This window comes from Trachypithecus francoisi, unplaced genomic scaffold (assembly GCF_009764315.1).
Source record: "Trachypithecus francoisi isolate TF-2019V2 unplaced genomic scaffold, Tfra_2.0 Lachesis_group15, whole genome shotgun sequence".
NCBI lineage: Eukaryota > Metazoa > Chordata > Mammalia > Primates > Cercopithecidae > Trachypithecus > Trachypithecus francoisi.
The window spans coordinates 33079468-33095201 of record NW_022681460.1 but is presented as its reverse complement, the minus strand read 5'-3'; the positions used below and the strand labels follow the sequence as shown (position 1 = coordinate 33095201).

General features: G+C 39.7%; 1 protein-coding gene across 3 annotated transcripts in view; it reads left to right on the top strand.

Annotated features, from left to right (window-relative positions):
* The window catches only part of MDN1 (midasin AAA ATPase 1), a 190715-nt gene that overhangs the window by 112734 nt on the left and 62247 nt on the right, over positions 1-15734 (top strand). For all 3 annotated transcript variants that reach the window (XR_004442796.1, XM_033234617.1, XM_033234616.1), the window contains exons 42-53: positions 149-412; positions 557-818; positions 2668-2827; positions 4011-4127; positions 5036-5244; positions 6175-6323; positions 6676-6887; positions 7206-7426; positions 8662-8775; positions 10815-10947; positions 11964-12079; positions 13233-13366. Coding sequence is in view for 2 of the 3 variants with exons in the window: in XM_033234617.1 (XP_033090508.1) it covers positions 149-412; positions 557-818; positions 2668-2827; positions 4011-4127; positions 5036-5244; positions 6175-6323; positions 6676-6887; positions 7206-7426; positions 8662-8775; positions 10815-10947; positions 11964-12079; positions 13233-13366 (2091 nt within the window). In the remaining variant the exon portion in view is untranslated. The remainder of the gene's footprint in view (positions 1-148; positions 413-556; positions 819-2667; positions 2828-4010; positions 4128-5035; positions 5245-6174; positions 6324-6675; positions 6888-7205; positions 7427-8661; positions 8776-10814; positions 10948-11963; positions 12080-13232; positions 13367-15734) is intronic.

Genomic DNA, 15734 nt, shown 5'->3' with positions numbered 1-15734 from the left:
GACCTCGTGATCCGCCCGTCTCGGCCTCCCAAAGTGCTGGGGTTACAGGCTTGAGCCACCGCGCCTGGCCCTTTGACTTTTTTTTAATGGTTTCTTCTGCTCCCACTACCAGGCAAGCTCATGAAATCTCACTGGCATGTCTTTTCAGTTGGGCTACTCGGTCCTTTCCCGTGGAAGCTGTGTTCCTCACCCGTCCCGCCATCCCCTGTTGCTCCTGCACCAGTCATTCCAGCCCCTGGAGTCAATCATGAAGTGTGTGCAAATGAGCTGGATGGTCATCCTGGTCGGGCCAGCCTCTGTGGGCAAGACCAGCCTGGTCCAGCTTCTGGCACACCTTACTGGCCACACATTAAAGATCATGGCTATGAACAGTGCAATGGATACTACTGAGCTGCTGGGTGGATTTGAGCAGGTAACCAGTCTGCCTTCATATTTTTTGGCAAAGCGTAATAAACCCTGTGATCTGACTGAGGGTCTTCTGAGTTGGTGGTGACCAACTCTGACCATAGGGTATTCTCTGACCCTATGATGAGTTCATGTCCTCTGGAAATTACAGGTTGATCTTACACGACCTTGGAGGCAGCTGCTAGAGAAGGTGGAGGGTACTGTAAGGGCACTGTTAAGGGATAGCCTCCTTATCAGTGCTGATGATGCAGAAGTAGTGCTGCGAGCCTGGAGTCATTTCCTTCTGACATACAAGCCTAAGTGTCTTGGAGAAGGTGGTAAAGCTATCACGATGGAGATTGTCAACAAACTGGAAGCAGTGTTATTGCTTATGCAGCGACTCAACAATAAAATCAACTCATACTCGAAGGCAGGTATGTATATTTGGATCTCTGTATCAGGCACTTATCATTGGTTATATTGTGTCCATTCACACGTAACAGATTTACAAATGTTTTGTATTAATTTAGTAATTATTAACGATCAGAACTTGTGGGAAAATTTGGCCTAAAAAGCAAAATGAAGCTGAGGTAAAGTATTCAGAATAGTTGATCATGAAAAATCAAATTGGAAAAAAATTGGTTACCATGCTTTGTGGTTTATTTTGTGTGTAATCACCTATAATGATAAACAGCATGTAAAACTTATATTGTTAGGCTGGGCGCAGTGGCTCAAGCCTGTAATCCCAGCACTTTGGGAGGCCGAGACGGGTGGATCACGAGGTCAGCAGATCGAGACCATCCTGTCTAACACGGTGAAACCCTGTCTCTACTAAAAAAAAATACAAAAAACTAGCCGGGCGAGGTGGCGGCTACTTGGGAGGCTGAGGCAGGAGAATGGCTTAAACCCGGGAGGCGGAGCTTGCAGTGAGCTGAGATCCGGCCACTGCACTCCAGCCTGGGCGACAGAGCGAGACTCCTCTCAAAAAAAAAAAAAAAAAAAAAACTTGCATTGTTATCGGCTATTTTTTTACTGAGTAATTCTCAGGAAATAGAGCATTTTAAACTGAAGAATAGGAGTCTGAATTCATAGGATGTGTTTATTCATTTGTGTGGAGATGGAGGAAATACATCATTCTGTATGCCATTCAATTAACATGGAAACTTCTCTGATTTTGTGGTGCCACTTTCAGAGTGGTGGTGAGCATGCTTGTAGGGAGGATTCAACCTAAAGGCCCATAGCTTGTGTCTGTCACTATGCTTGTCTTTCTTTATTTCCCAAGCCTGCTTGTAACTGATTACAAAGTGTTGATTCCTTATGGCTGAAGAAATCAGACTTCCCACTTCTAGGCCAGCAAAAGTTTTATCTGTGGCGGTGGGCCACTCATTTACTTTCTTGTTGATCCATCATTTCTCACTTTAAGCCTGCCATTTGAACTTGAAATCCTTTACTCATTGACTCTAATTATAAAAGATATCTGATGGAGTCATGTGTCATGTATTTTTAAATGGGTATTGTAAAACTCATTATTGAGTTAAGAATTTCTGTTGTAAACACTATACTGAATATATGTACTTTTCATCACCATGACAACACTGCATTATAGGAAGGATTATCTACATCTAATAGATGATGATATGAGTGTTCATGTGAGTGTAGGCAAGTAGAAATTACTTGCCTACAGTTTTGCAGTTACCAAGTGGTTGGGCTATGGTATGTTAAATCTAAACCTTGTTACTCCCTCATCTTTCGAAGTAGAAATCCAATGTGTATTACCTTGTGATATGAGAAATAGTCATAAAACAGTTTCTAACCAAAAAGATCATTTGAAAATTTTCCAGGGAAGGGCTATATAAACTATAAAGCATTTGTCTAGTAATTACCAATTATTACTATAATCATATGATATGCTCATTATAAAGGAAGCGCAGTTTGCACTGTGTGAAGTTATAGCACTTTCATTTAGTATAAATGCACTGATAGGTGGGAAACATCCTCCTTCTGCCATTTGAGAAACCATAATACAGAAAAATCATTTGCCACCTCTATCACCCTATAGTCAACCCCAAGTAGCTATTAATACAGAGAGCCCTTAAGAAGTATTTTCTGTCTTAAACTTAACTTTCCTATCTGTGTATAAACAGAAGCAAAACATTCTTCTATTTATTCTATTATGAAATCTTAAAGACCTTGGCTAGAAGTATCAAGCTTCCTTTTCATAAACTTAATTCTTGGTTTGAAGTTAAGTGCTGTGGATGGTGATTCTTCCTTGTGACATTTCAGAGTTTGCCAAACTTGTTGAAGAGTTCCGAAGCTTTGGTGTGAAGCTTACACAGTCAGCCAGTGGCCGTAGCCATGGCACATTTGAATGGGTTGACAGCATGTTGGTTCAGGCCCTGAAGTCTGGAGACTGGCTTCTGATGGACAATGTTAACTTCTGCAAGTAAGAACCTTATGCCTAATCATCAGTGGTCCAGCCTGAAATTTGGGATATGCTTGTCAAAGTAGAAACCCAGATAGAAGTGCTGATATTTTGAAGATACTATTTTTCTTAATTATGTAGGCACCCTCAGCCATAGTCTATAGACTTCTCCCTATAGTGAACAGTTGTAGTTTGTCATCAGATAGCTGTAAGATTTCAGCTCTGTATGATAATTTTGAGCTGAACCAAAGGCTAACAAAATTGGATTACTTCTGGCAATGTCCTTTGAGTTAGGCCTTTTAATTTAATATCAGAAGTCTTTTGTTAGGGTTTCTTTTTTTTTTTTGAGATGGAGTCTCGCTCTGTCTCCCGGGCTGGAGTGCAGTGGCCAGATCTCAGCTCACTGCAAGCTCCGCCTCCCAGGTTCACGCCATTCTCCTGCCTCAGCCTCCCGAGTAGCTGGGACTACAGGCGCCCACCACCTCGCCCGGCTAGTTTTTTGTATTTTTTAGTAGAGATGGGGTTTCACCGTGTTAGCCAGGATGGTCTCGATCTCCTGACCTCGTGATCCACCCGTCTCGGCCTCCCAAAGTGCTGGGATTACAGGCTTGAGCCACCGTGCCCGGCCGTTTGTTAGGGTTTCTTTAGTGCAGTTTTTTCTAATGCAGAGTCTGACACAGGGCAGGCATTTATTAAATGGCCATCAGTGACACAGCGATTCAACCACGTATTATTCTTGATCTTACAGTAAGGCAAAGGACAAGTGTGAAACTATTGGACATATACAGTTAACATAGAAGCTACTAAAAGTTAGATGATGGCTATTTCTTCATGGAGCATTTATCTGAATGTTACAAATTGAAATCCAGCCACCTTAAATGGATTTGATAATGTGGAGGGATTGGGGGGCAGGAAAGGAAAAAGTGAAAAGGTTATAGTACAAGGAACTTATCAGTATCTTTAATTTCATTTATTCAAAAATATCTTATGTTTAACTGTTTATAAGGCCCTGGGCTATGTGCCTAGGGAAGTGAGAAGGGAAATCAATGGGGAATCTACTTTGGAGAGATCACTGTTGTATCTGGGTGAGTGATTGTGCCAAAAGGAAATGTGAGTCAAAAGCATTTGGAGCCCCATGCATGGAAGGAAAGAAGAGTCAATGCAGCATGTTAACCTATCCACCATCTGAATTCTGTCTCTGCAGCCCATCAGTGTTGGATCGTTTGAATGCTTTGCTTGAACCTGGAGGTGTCCTCACTATTAGTGAGAGAGGAATGATAGATGGATCCACTCCCACGATAACACCAAATCCCAATTTCAGGTATTTATAGCTCTTACATTTCTGCCTCAGAATCTGACAGCCTCAGTAGCAGAGGTAGATGTTCAGTAGGACTTCCTTCTATATTTTATTTATAAACTGAATCATGGGGAAGTTCACCCATTTATTAATTCACTTAACAAATGCTTACTGAGGCTTTACTGTTTGCCAGGCACTGCTGGGCTGTGGGAACATAGCATAAACAAGAGGAGCAAGGTCCTTGCCTTGCACTGGTGACGAAGGTGGGAAGCAGAGATACCAGTCACAATCCTTTTGCAGTAATTTAGGCAACACATCACAGTGGCTTAGATGAGGGTGGTCCAATGAGTTGATTTGCTGATGGACATGTGGGTTGAGAAAAGAAGAATTAAGGATGACACCTATGTTTTTGGCTTGAGTAACTGGGTAAATGGGGTTGCCATTCATTGAGAAAGGATTGCCATTCATTAGTAAAGGAGCAGGTTTTGTTTGGGGAGAGTCTACAGGGAATCAGCTGTTTACTTTCAGAGATAAATGAGAGGTGTCAGATAACTAGATGAAGATGTTGATGGGCATTCAATATAGGAAGCCAGTTGTTTCAGGAGACTACACTTGCTTCCTGTTCTGCTGTCTGTAGGTTGAGTTAAAATAATGAATTAGTACAGCCTACTTTGGGGAATAGCTGAAGGTTAAATTTTTAGAGTTCTCAATACTAAAGGTACACTGGATATATATCATACACAGTTCCTTAGGAAATAGTTTTAGAGAAAATCTTTTGCTATATTGATGCATACTAGAAATAAAAGATCCTTGATGTGAATTCTGTGACAATGAGCCACATAGGATTTGCCCTCACTGACTGATGCTGAGCTACACCTTTGGTTGCACTGGGATTTAAAATAGTTTTTTTCTTTGAATTGCTATTTTTCTAGACTTTTCCTCTCGATGGATCCTGTCCATGGAGATATATCCCGAGCTATGAGGAATCGTGGACTCGAAATCTACATTTCAGGGGAAGGGGATGTGAGCACCCCAGACAACCTGGATTTGAAAGTTCTGCTGCACAGCCTTGGATTGGTGGGGAACAGTGTATGTGACATCCTCTTGGCTCTACACACACAGACCCGGAGCACTGTTGTAGGTGAGGTGCTTGACTTTTGGGCCTTTGCAGAGTTTTAGTCTTCAAGAAATTTATGTTATTCCATTGGACTGCTAATTAAAGATTTCTTACATTTAATGTATATAGAAATTGTCAGGAAAACTTGTTAAAAATGTGGATTTCCAGACACCCCAAGAGATTGGGTTTAGCAGGGCATGGCGAGGCACAGGAATCAGTATCTGAAAGACGCTTCCTATGTCATTCTGATGCGAGTAAGCAGAGGCTAACCCTTGAGTAATTCTGCTTTACGCACTGAGGTTTATGAAGTTTGCCCATCATTTCTCCAGGGTCATCAACAGCCTCTTGAAGTTAGAATAAAGAGGAAACTGAGTTATTTAAAGCAGACAGGTGTTACTTTTTCTAAATGTTCAATTACACAAAAAGGTGCGAGATTAATAAATGGAGTATTGCGTGTTGGTTAACTACTGTGTGTTGGGTACCATGCAGATTGTTTATTTAATCTTTACATTAGTTCTGCAAGGCATATGTTTTCATTTTCCAGATAAGACTCAGAGTTTGAGTAATTTATCAGTTAATAGTAACAGCTGGAATTTGCAAATAGGTCTCTTGGATTTCAAATCCCATGGTCTTTTATGAGGTTACACTCAACTTGCCACCTTCATTGTGTGTCAGCATTAGATTAAGGATATATGTGACCAGGCTTTATCACATCTATAAATGAGTCCTTCATAATAAACTGCACACAACCAGAGAGAAACGGGAGATAGGAATACAAAGGTTCCTACGGGTCCATTGTGCCCTCGGGGGCTCTAGAGTCTACTTAGAAGGTTTTGTAAAGTAAGTATTTGGGTGGGGCTGAGTGGAAGGAGGTTTGATAGAAGGACAGAATTTATCCATTTTCATTGGAGATTTTAAAGACTATTGTTTATAGATGGCAATTTTTTTTAATAGGTTCTCCAACATCTTCTGTGTCAACTCTAATCCGGACAGCCATACTAATTGTCCAGTACCTGCAACGAGGGCTGAGTTTAGACAGAGCCTTTTCTGAAGCATGCTGGGAAGTATATGTCTGTTCCCAGCATTCACCAGCAAACCGGAAGGTACTATGAAGTATTGCAGAATGTTTCTAAGTTATAATACCCTACATTATCCAGTACAAGGAAGTTTTAAAGGTGGCAACCCAGTGACCTGAGAGAGTTGACCACAGTTTGCTTTAATAGAGATCTAGTATCCAGGAACTTCTCTGGAAAACAGCTTGACTATAAATATTCCTTTTTTTTTTTTGAAACTTACATGTAATCAGGAAAAGTAGAATTTAACTTGTGTTTTTCATTGAAGAGTGTATTACAGGTTGTTGTGAGGTGGTCACATGGAATATTATTACTTTGCTGTTTTTTGGCGAATATCACTTTTATGTTGGTACCACTGTATTGTGTTTTTGTCTCCTACCAGCTTGTACAGGCTTTACTGGAGAAACATGTTTCTTCTCTGCGAGCACATGAAACTTGGGGAGACTCCATTCTTGGCATGGGACTGTGGCCAGATTCTGTGCCCTCAGCTCTCTTTGCTACTGAAGATTCTCACCTGTCTACAGTCCGAAGTGATGGACAGATCTTAGCATATTGTCTCAACAGGATGAGCATGAAAACCAGCAGCTGGACAAGGTCAGTGGAGCCTTCAGCTTGTGTCTCTGGTTTCTTGACTGGTTTTTGTTTTTGCTGGAAATGGTCAGGACACAATGTATTTAACTGGAGCATTCTGTGGCCATTTATTATGCAGCTGTCATAGTTTTATTGTTCATTGTGATACCACTCACTATTTATTATTTACTAGGTATGTTTTACCTTTCTTCCTCTGTGGAAGACTCACCTTTTCTCTCTTACCTTTGATCCAATATTTGTGAAAGGGGTTTTCTCAGTTATTTGGAATGTGAAATAAAAGGTTATTCTAGTACTGAGTTTGTTCATTCAAATGAATTTCAGGAGTCAGCCTCTTACCTTGCAAGACTTAGAGAAAATTATGCAGTCCTCCAGCCCTGAGAACCTGAAATTCAATGCAGTCGAAGTGAATACTTACTGGATCGATGAACCAGATGTTTTGGCCATGGCTGTTAAATTGCTCATAGAAAGAGCAACCAATCAGGATTGGATGCTCAGAGTTAAATGGCTTTATCATTTAGCCAAGAATATACCGCAGGGGCTTGGTGAGTAGAACAGCTTAATTTGTCCAGTGATGTGATTTATATACATTTATGCTATTTAAGTGCCTCAGCAGCTGTGTTAATCTGTGACTACACTGTTAAAATTACAGTTGGGAGATCTCCTAGGAAGAAATTCGTGGCCTAGCATTACTGTTGAGGAGCAAGCCTGCCTGTAGATGTGTCACAAGATAAACTTTTGTTTCCATGTTATCCTCTAGCATTTCAGGACATAGTCATCTTCCTAACAAATTCAAAAGGAAAGCATACTGTATTATTTTACTTTTTAGTTTTGAACATCTGCTTTTTGTGCTGTATTGCTGCTGCAGAACCATTCTATCTGGGAAAGGTATTAGTTTTGATAAATGCATTTCTTCTAAAAGTATGTAAGATTCGAATCTTATTTTAGTTCCAGTGTTCCATGCTGTCCCACTTGGAGTTGTCCCTTGGTATCTGTAGGGGATTGATAGGAGGACTCTCCCTCCCCCACCCACCCAGGGACACCAACATACGTGGGCGCTAAGGCCCCTTATATGAAATGGGATAGTATTTTCATATACCCTACACACATCCCCCTGTGTGCATTAAATCATCTCTGGATTACTTAACAATACCTAATACAATGTAAATGCTATGTAAATAGTTGTAGTATGTTGTTTTAAAACTTACATTATTTTTGTTGTATTTTTATTTTTTGTTTTTTTAAATTTTTGAATATTTTTGATCTGTAGTTGGTTGAATTCCACAGATGTGGAACCCTTAGATATGGAGAGCCACCTGTACTTTCTTTGTAGTTCTTTCATTTTAAGAGAGGACAAAGCAACAATAACAACATGGCTTGAATTGTAAAGTACGGAACATGGAATTTGTTGGTGGAGATTAAGTAATTGAGTTTACATGAGCCTTTCTACTTCATGAGAATTTGTCGATAAACCAATGGATATTTATAATATTTTGTAACACATGTCATCTGTTTAAATATGTGTAGAGAATTTTTATAAATATTTTTGTCTCTGTTATCCTATATGATAGCCACTAGCCAGCCACAGAGAGCGACTAAAATGTAAATGTAGATTTAAAAAATCAAAAATCCAGTCCTTTAGTTGCACTGGCCACATTTCAAGTCCTCATATATAACTAGTGGTTATTCTATGCAGCTATAGAACATTTTCATCTCTGCAGAACGTTCAGTTGGATAGCACTGCTTTAGAGTCTAACACTGGTTTCTCCTTCCTCCACAGAGTCCATACAGATTCATCTGGAAGCCAGTGCTGCATCTCTCAGGAATTTTTACTCACATTCCCTCTCAGGTGCAGTCAGTAATGTTTTCAAAATATTACAACCAAATACGACAGGTATGCACTTTTGATTTCTAGCTCTCAGCACTGTTTTGGAAACTTATCTTTTGAGTTTATGGGGAAAAGATCTTACCTGTTAGAGGTCTCAACATAACAGTAGTTTTTAGAAGACTCATGATACGCAGAAGCAAATTTTCCCTCTATTTTTTTGAAACTACCTTTTTTTTTTTCCCCCAATGGGACAGGGTGTCACTAAGTTGCCCTGGCCTCAAATGATCCTCTTGTTTTGGCCTCCCAAAGTGCTGGGACTAGAGGCTTGAGCCACCATGCCTGGCCTGAAACTATGCATTTATCTTCCAGCTGATGGAGGCTGATGATATGCCATGGAGTGAAAAGAATCTAGCAGTTGGAACACTGGGCTGTGGTACCAACTCTGCCACAAACTGGCTTGGTAGATTTTTGGCTCATCATTTACTGTTTCTGCCTGTGTTTAGAAACTAGGGGAATTAAGCTCTTATTTCTCTGAGGTCCCTTCCACCCTTAACTTTGTGTTGTCTACCAGTATTGTTAGTAGGAAGAGTTTCAAACTACGAGAGATTTGACTTAAAGGAAAGTTAAACAGGGTCATTTAATTTAAGAAAATATGAAACTTTAATGATAGATGCAGTGGCTCGTACCTGTGGTCCAGCTACTTGGGAGGTTGAGATAGGAGGATTGCTTAAGTCCAGGAATTTGAGGCTGCAGTGAGCTGTGATAGTGCCACCGACTGCATTCTAGCCTGGGCAACAGAGCCAGACCGTGTCTCTGAGAAAGCTTTGATGACAAAGTTATAAAACCATAGTGATGACAGAAATAGACATCTAAGATATCTGATCAAAGGAAGTATTCAAGATTTTTTTTTTTAAATAAGGAATGAGAGAATAAACATTTCCTAGAACAGTGTAATATTAACTTGATTGACACAAGCATTAATTAGGAAAATGGGCATTTTCACAACACCAGATGTAAAATTTTCTACCTCCATCTTCATTTGATGTTGATCAAAATATGCCACTGGCCATTTGATTTAGAAAAAAATAATGCATGATGCTTTTGTGCTAAATAATTCCTTTATGTGCACTAAAGATCATGGAGTGAATGGGAAGAAATCAAACAATAGAGAAAAATACTTTGCTAGTCAAGTTGTGGCTGAAGTAAGTCATGGCTTTCCACTATGAGAGGATTGTAACTTTTACAAACACAGTTCTACAATAGCAGCTTTCATTTTCAGCAGGCATCACTTGTCTGTTGGAACACATTAACTCTAACTGTCCTTTTCAGTTTTGTAACCTTTTTATCTTACTAAGCGTTGGAATGTGGGTTCCCTCCTTAATGTACCTGCTGTTCACAGTATGTCCTGGGTAGTCTGGGTAGTCTACTATATGGTGGATGATTTTAAAACTTAAAGTGCTCCACTGAACCGTCCTGCCAGCCACCTTCAACTTAATGCTACCCTTTTTGTGTCTTGCCTCCCTTCCTTGGGTTTTCACAACTTCTGGAGAGTGTCAGTCTCCTCCTGCTGCTTCACAGAAGTTGTGTCAGATGTGAGCCAGAGGATTGTGGGGCAGCAGCAGCCATAGCAGCAGGCACACTCTGATTATAGAGAAATTGTTTTTAAGTTTTAAAAAATTGCCTTGTTTTCTTAATGAAAACAGATAGGTGTATTCATTCGTTTTCTGCCATGTACGTAATTTTTTTTTTTTAAGCTAATGGTGACCACTGTGTAATTTAGCCCATGGATTAGTGTGATATCAGGAAGTGAATTCATTGGTTGGAATGTTGTGTTCTAGTAGGGATTACCTTTATATCCTGCATTGGGATGAACTTTCAGTACATATAGATACTTTGCATTTGGAAAAGAAAGAGTGTAAAAGCTATTAAACCCTGCTGTTCTAGTATTATGGGATGAAACTCATGGTGTTTACTGGTTCAGCCTCTTCCCCATCAGGATTCAATGTGCTCACAGTAAAGCAATGAAAATATTCAACTGGAACTTCCCAGGCAAGGAATTTAACTCCAATATTTCTGATTTTTGTTTTGTTCTGTTTTTAAACTAGATGAATTTGTGATCCCTCTGGACCCCCGATGGAATATGCAGGCTCTGGACATGATTAGAAATTTGATGGACTTTGACCCACAAACGGACCAGCCTGACCAGCTCTTTGCCCTTTTAGAATCAGCTGCAAACAAGTAAGTGAAACCTGCTGCTCTGGGCACTGTTTGCCTCACTGGCTTCTCAGATTATACCTTTCCTAAGAATCTGTCAAACAGCTTATGTGTGTTGAATTTTGTGAACCCGAGAAATTGTGGGGTGTTGGACATGATTGCCTTTATCGTATGATAATCATATTTCTACTGTTTTCTGTTTTTGTTTTGCTTTTGAGACAGGGTCTAGCTCTGTCACTGAGGCTGGAGTGCAGTGGCATAATCTTGGATCACTGCAACTTCTGCCTCCTGGGCTTAAGCCATCCTCCCACCTCAGCCTCCCAAGTAGCTGGGACTACAGGTACACACCACCACCACACCTGGCTAATTTTTGTACTTTTTTGTAGAGACGAGGTTTTGCCATGTTGCCCAGACTGGTCTTCTGAGCTCAAGTGATCCACCTGCCTCATTCTCCCAAAGTGCCGGGATTATAGGTGTGAGCCACTGTGCCCAGCCTGGTTTTTGTTTAATTCCTAGCAGCTCCTCCCATTTTCACCTACTTGTTTTTACTTGTCTCTTCCTCAGCCATCTCTCTGTCCACATCATTTCCTGTCCTCAAATGTTGGAGACATAATAACACCTCCATAGTTATGTACACACTCACGTATGAATTTACGTAATTTTCAAAGTGAATCCACAAGTATAGTGTGTACCTCAGAGGTTGCCTTGAAAGCTACCAGCCCCTACTCCGCTACTCCCCCAACTCCTCCATTTCTACCATGGCCACTTTGAAGAGTTCACAGTGCAATTTGTCAGATCGTGGCAGACCGAGGCCTGACAGTCTGCCTAGACCCAGCTTTCTCCATCCATCGATTTTCTTTCCCTTCACCTTAGTAGTTGCCACTTTCATCTCCATCTCTTTAGTCCAAGATTTGCAGATGCAGGAGAGGAACGGCAGGATGAAGGACCCTGATGTTCCAAGTGTTCCAGCAAATAGAGGATATGATTGAAAATGTTATTAACCGATAACTATTTGTTATGTGTTTTGAATCTCATTCCAGGACAATCATATATCTTGATCGGGAAAAACGGGTTTTTACTGAAGCAAATTTGGTTTCTGTTGGTAGCAAAAAGCTAAGAGATAGTGTTTTGAGAATGTCCTTTGAATTCCATCAAGGTAAGAACATTTACCTTTTGTGTTCTCTAATTAAGTATCCGATTGCATAATGTTGCTGAAGTTGAGGCATATTCAGCAGCTGCTGCTGTTTACTGGTTTCTTTTAATCTGCTGGCCTGATTTTAAACATGTCCCCTTACTCAATAGTAATGGCTAACATTTACTCAGCACTTACTTTGTGCCAGGTGCTTAGCTAAATGCTTTTTGTGTGTCCTTGATCTCATTTACTTTTTATAGTCACCTGTGATATACGTCCCCATGTTATTAGTGAGGACAGGGAGACACGGAGATGCTCAAGATCACATCTTTAGCAAGTAACAGAGCCACTTGAAAACTAGGTCTGTCGGCTGAAAAAGTGCATATTCATAAGCATTTATTGTAGAAGGGAGTATTTCTCCCATCTTTATTTTTTGTTAATTGAAAAGATAGTTGTGCTTGTTGAAAAAAATTCAAACTATTAAAGTATAAAAATTGAAAAAGTTCATCTTTACATCAGCTACTGTTAGTAATAGTTTCATTTATATTTCTCATATCTATTGGTGTTAACTATCCATCTAAACATATGTACTTAGTTTTCATTTTATACTTAAATACTTGTAAAAAATATATTTTTTTCTTTATAATCTGCATTTTTCAGTGAGACATTGTTTACATCTGTAGGTATACATGCCTCATTTGCCAAGTTTAATAATACAGATTGAACATCCCTAATATGAAAATTTGAAATCTGAAATGCTCCAAAATTGGGAACTTTTTGAGCACTGACATCATGCCACAAATGGAAAATTTTATACCTGACCTCATATGATAAGCCATGGTCAAAATGCAGTCCAAACTTTGTTTCATGCATAAAATTATTAAAAATATTGTAAAATAGAAAGTTTGGACTATGTATATCCCCAAGATACCTCATTATGTATATGCAAAGATTCCAAAATCAAAAAAAAAATTCAAAATCTGAAAGACTTCTGATTTTCTAAGCATTTCAGGTAAGAGACACACAACCTGTAGTAGGTGAAGAATTTGCTTTTGCTCTTTCAAAATTGACCTTTGTACTGGGAATAACATTTAAGTTGTAGATTACAATTTATTTGGAAAATGTCCAGAGATTATTTTAAATCTGATGAAATGTTCTCATTTATGTTGACTCTCAGATCCAGAGAGCTATCATACTCTGCCCCATGAAATTGTGGTCAATCTTGCTGCTTTTTTTGAACTTTGTGATGCACTAGTCCTGCTCTGGGTACAGTCCTCCCAGGGAATGGTGTCTGATGCCATTGTATATGAGGTAAGGAACTGCACCTTGTTTTATTTTAAACAACAAAATTTATGTTTCTTGGTATAAAGATTCTTAGGGCTAAGACTAAGTTCAGTGTTGATATATGCCCAATGTTATTCAAGAAATTTATTCTTAACAGTTTTAAATATACCTATACACATATTTAAAATCTATTGGGGTATAATTTACATATTATAAACTGCATGTATTTAAAGTGTGTAAGTTTTGACATGTATACACCTGTGAAACCATTATCACAGTCAAGATGATGAACATATCCATCACCCCAAAAAGTTTCCTCATTCCCTTTTTGTATTTTCTTCTTTCCTGCTCCTACCCACAACCAGGTAGCTATTGATCTACTCTCTGTTACTGTGGATCAGTTGTATTTTCTATAGGTGGAATTATGCAGTATATATATGTTTTTGTTTATCTTCCTTCATGCAGCATTGTGATTTGGAGATGCATCCATGTGGTTTCATGTATCAGTCGTTCATTCCTCTTTATTGCTGAGTAGTATTCCATTGCATGGATCTACTACAGTTTTTATTTGTTCACCTGTGTTAGATTGTAACAGTTATTTTTTAATCCACTTAAGTCCTCTTAGACATTATTGTTACATGTGGGTTACGTGGAGTTTTTAATCCAGATTATTCTAGTAAGTCTAGTAAAGTAGAGCAGCCAGTCTTAAACTTTTTGATCTCTGCCTCTGTACTCTTAAAGGTTCTCAAAAACCCCAAAGATGTTACATCTGTCAGTTTTTACGTATTAAGAACTAAATCTGAAAAATATTTAAAAACCCATAAATTTGCTTAAAAATACAGTAGCAAAGAATTTCATGTTAATATGAATAACTTATTTTCAATAAAAAATAGCAATTTCTAAAATTGAGAAAGGGAACTGTTTTATATTCCTGCAAATCTCTGTATGTCTGGCTTGTGAGAAGATGGATTCTTGTAGTATGTTGTTTGGGATAAAGTTTATGAAGAAAAACTGGCCTCCTATAGTTAGGAGATTGGAAAGGGGAGGAGTATTTTAGTAACCATTTCATATAATTTCAAATATTTTTATTTGATGGCACACCAAAAACGACAAATAGTTTTGTAAGGGTTATTAGCAATGGAGAATCTGAACAAATAATCAGTGAACTTCTCGTGTTAAAATTCACTGGCCATGGCCAGGTGTAGTGGTTCACACGTGTAACCTCAGCACTTTGGGAGGCTGAGGCAGGCAAATCACGAGGTCAGGAGATCGAGACCATCCTGGCTAACATGGTGAAACCCCGTCTCTACTAAAAATACAAAAAATTAGCCAGGCATGGTGGCGGGCACCTGTAGTCCCAGCTACTCAGGAGGCAGGAGAATTGCTTGAACCCAGGAGGCAGAGGTTGCAGTGAGTCGAGATCGTGCATTGCACTCCAGCCTGGGGGACAGAGCAATATTCTGTCAAAAAAAAAAAAAATCATTGGCCTAGTTTGCACCTTGGATGGACTTTGACCCTGCATTAGTTTATATCGCGTGCATTGATAACTTGGAAAATATTGTTCACTGAGTTGGCACATTTCATTCTTTTTTTTTTTTTTTTTTTGAGACGGAGTCTCGCTCTGTCGCCCAGGCTGGAGTGCAGTGGCCGGATCTCAGCTCACTGCAAGCTCCGCCTCCGAGGTTTACGCCATTCTCCTGCCTCAGCCTCCCGAGTAGCTGGGACTACAGGCGCTCGCCACCTCGCCCAGCTAGTTTTTTGTATTTTTTTAGTAGAGACGGGGTTTCATCGTGTTAGCCAGGATGATCTCGATCTCCTGACCTCGTGATCCACCCGTCTCGGCCTCCCAAAGTGCTGGGATTACAGGCTTGAGCCACCGCGCCCTGCCAACATTTCATTCTTCAATATAAATAAATAAAAAGTCATGCTTGTGAAAAATCACAAATCTCATCAGAAAAATCGTTACCAGGAAGTCATCAAACTCTGTTTTCCAGATTTTTTTTTTTTTTTGAGACAGAGTCTTGCTCTGTCCGCCATGCTGGAATGCAATGGCATGATCTCAGCTCATTGCCCACCTCTGCCTCCTAGGTTCAAGCAATTCTCCTGCCTCAGCCTCCCGAGTAGCTGGGACTACAGACACACACCACCACATCTGGGTAATTTTTGTATTTTTAGTGAAGACAGGATTTCACCATGTTGATCAGGCTGGTCTTGAACTCCTGACCTCAGGTGATCCACCCGCGTCAGCCTCCGTAAATGCTTGGATTATAGGCATGATCCATCGTTCCCAGCCAGTTTTCCAGAATGCTAAGTTTTGCTTAAAAGCTCAGATTTTATCATGGCAACATATATTCTCAATCTTTTTTTGAGACGGAGTTTCACTCTTGCCCAGGCT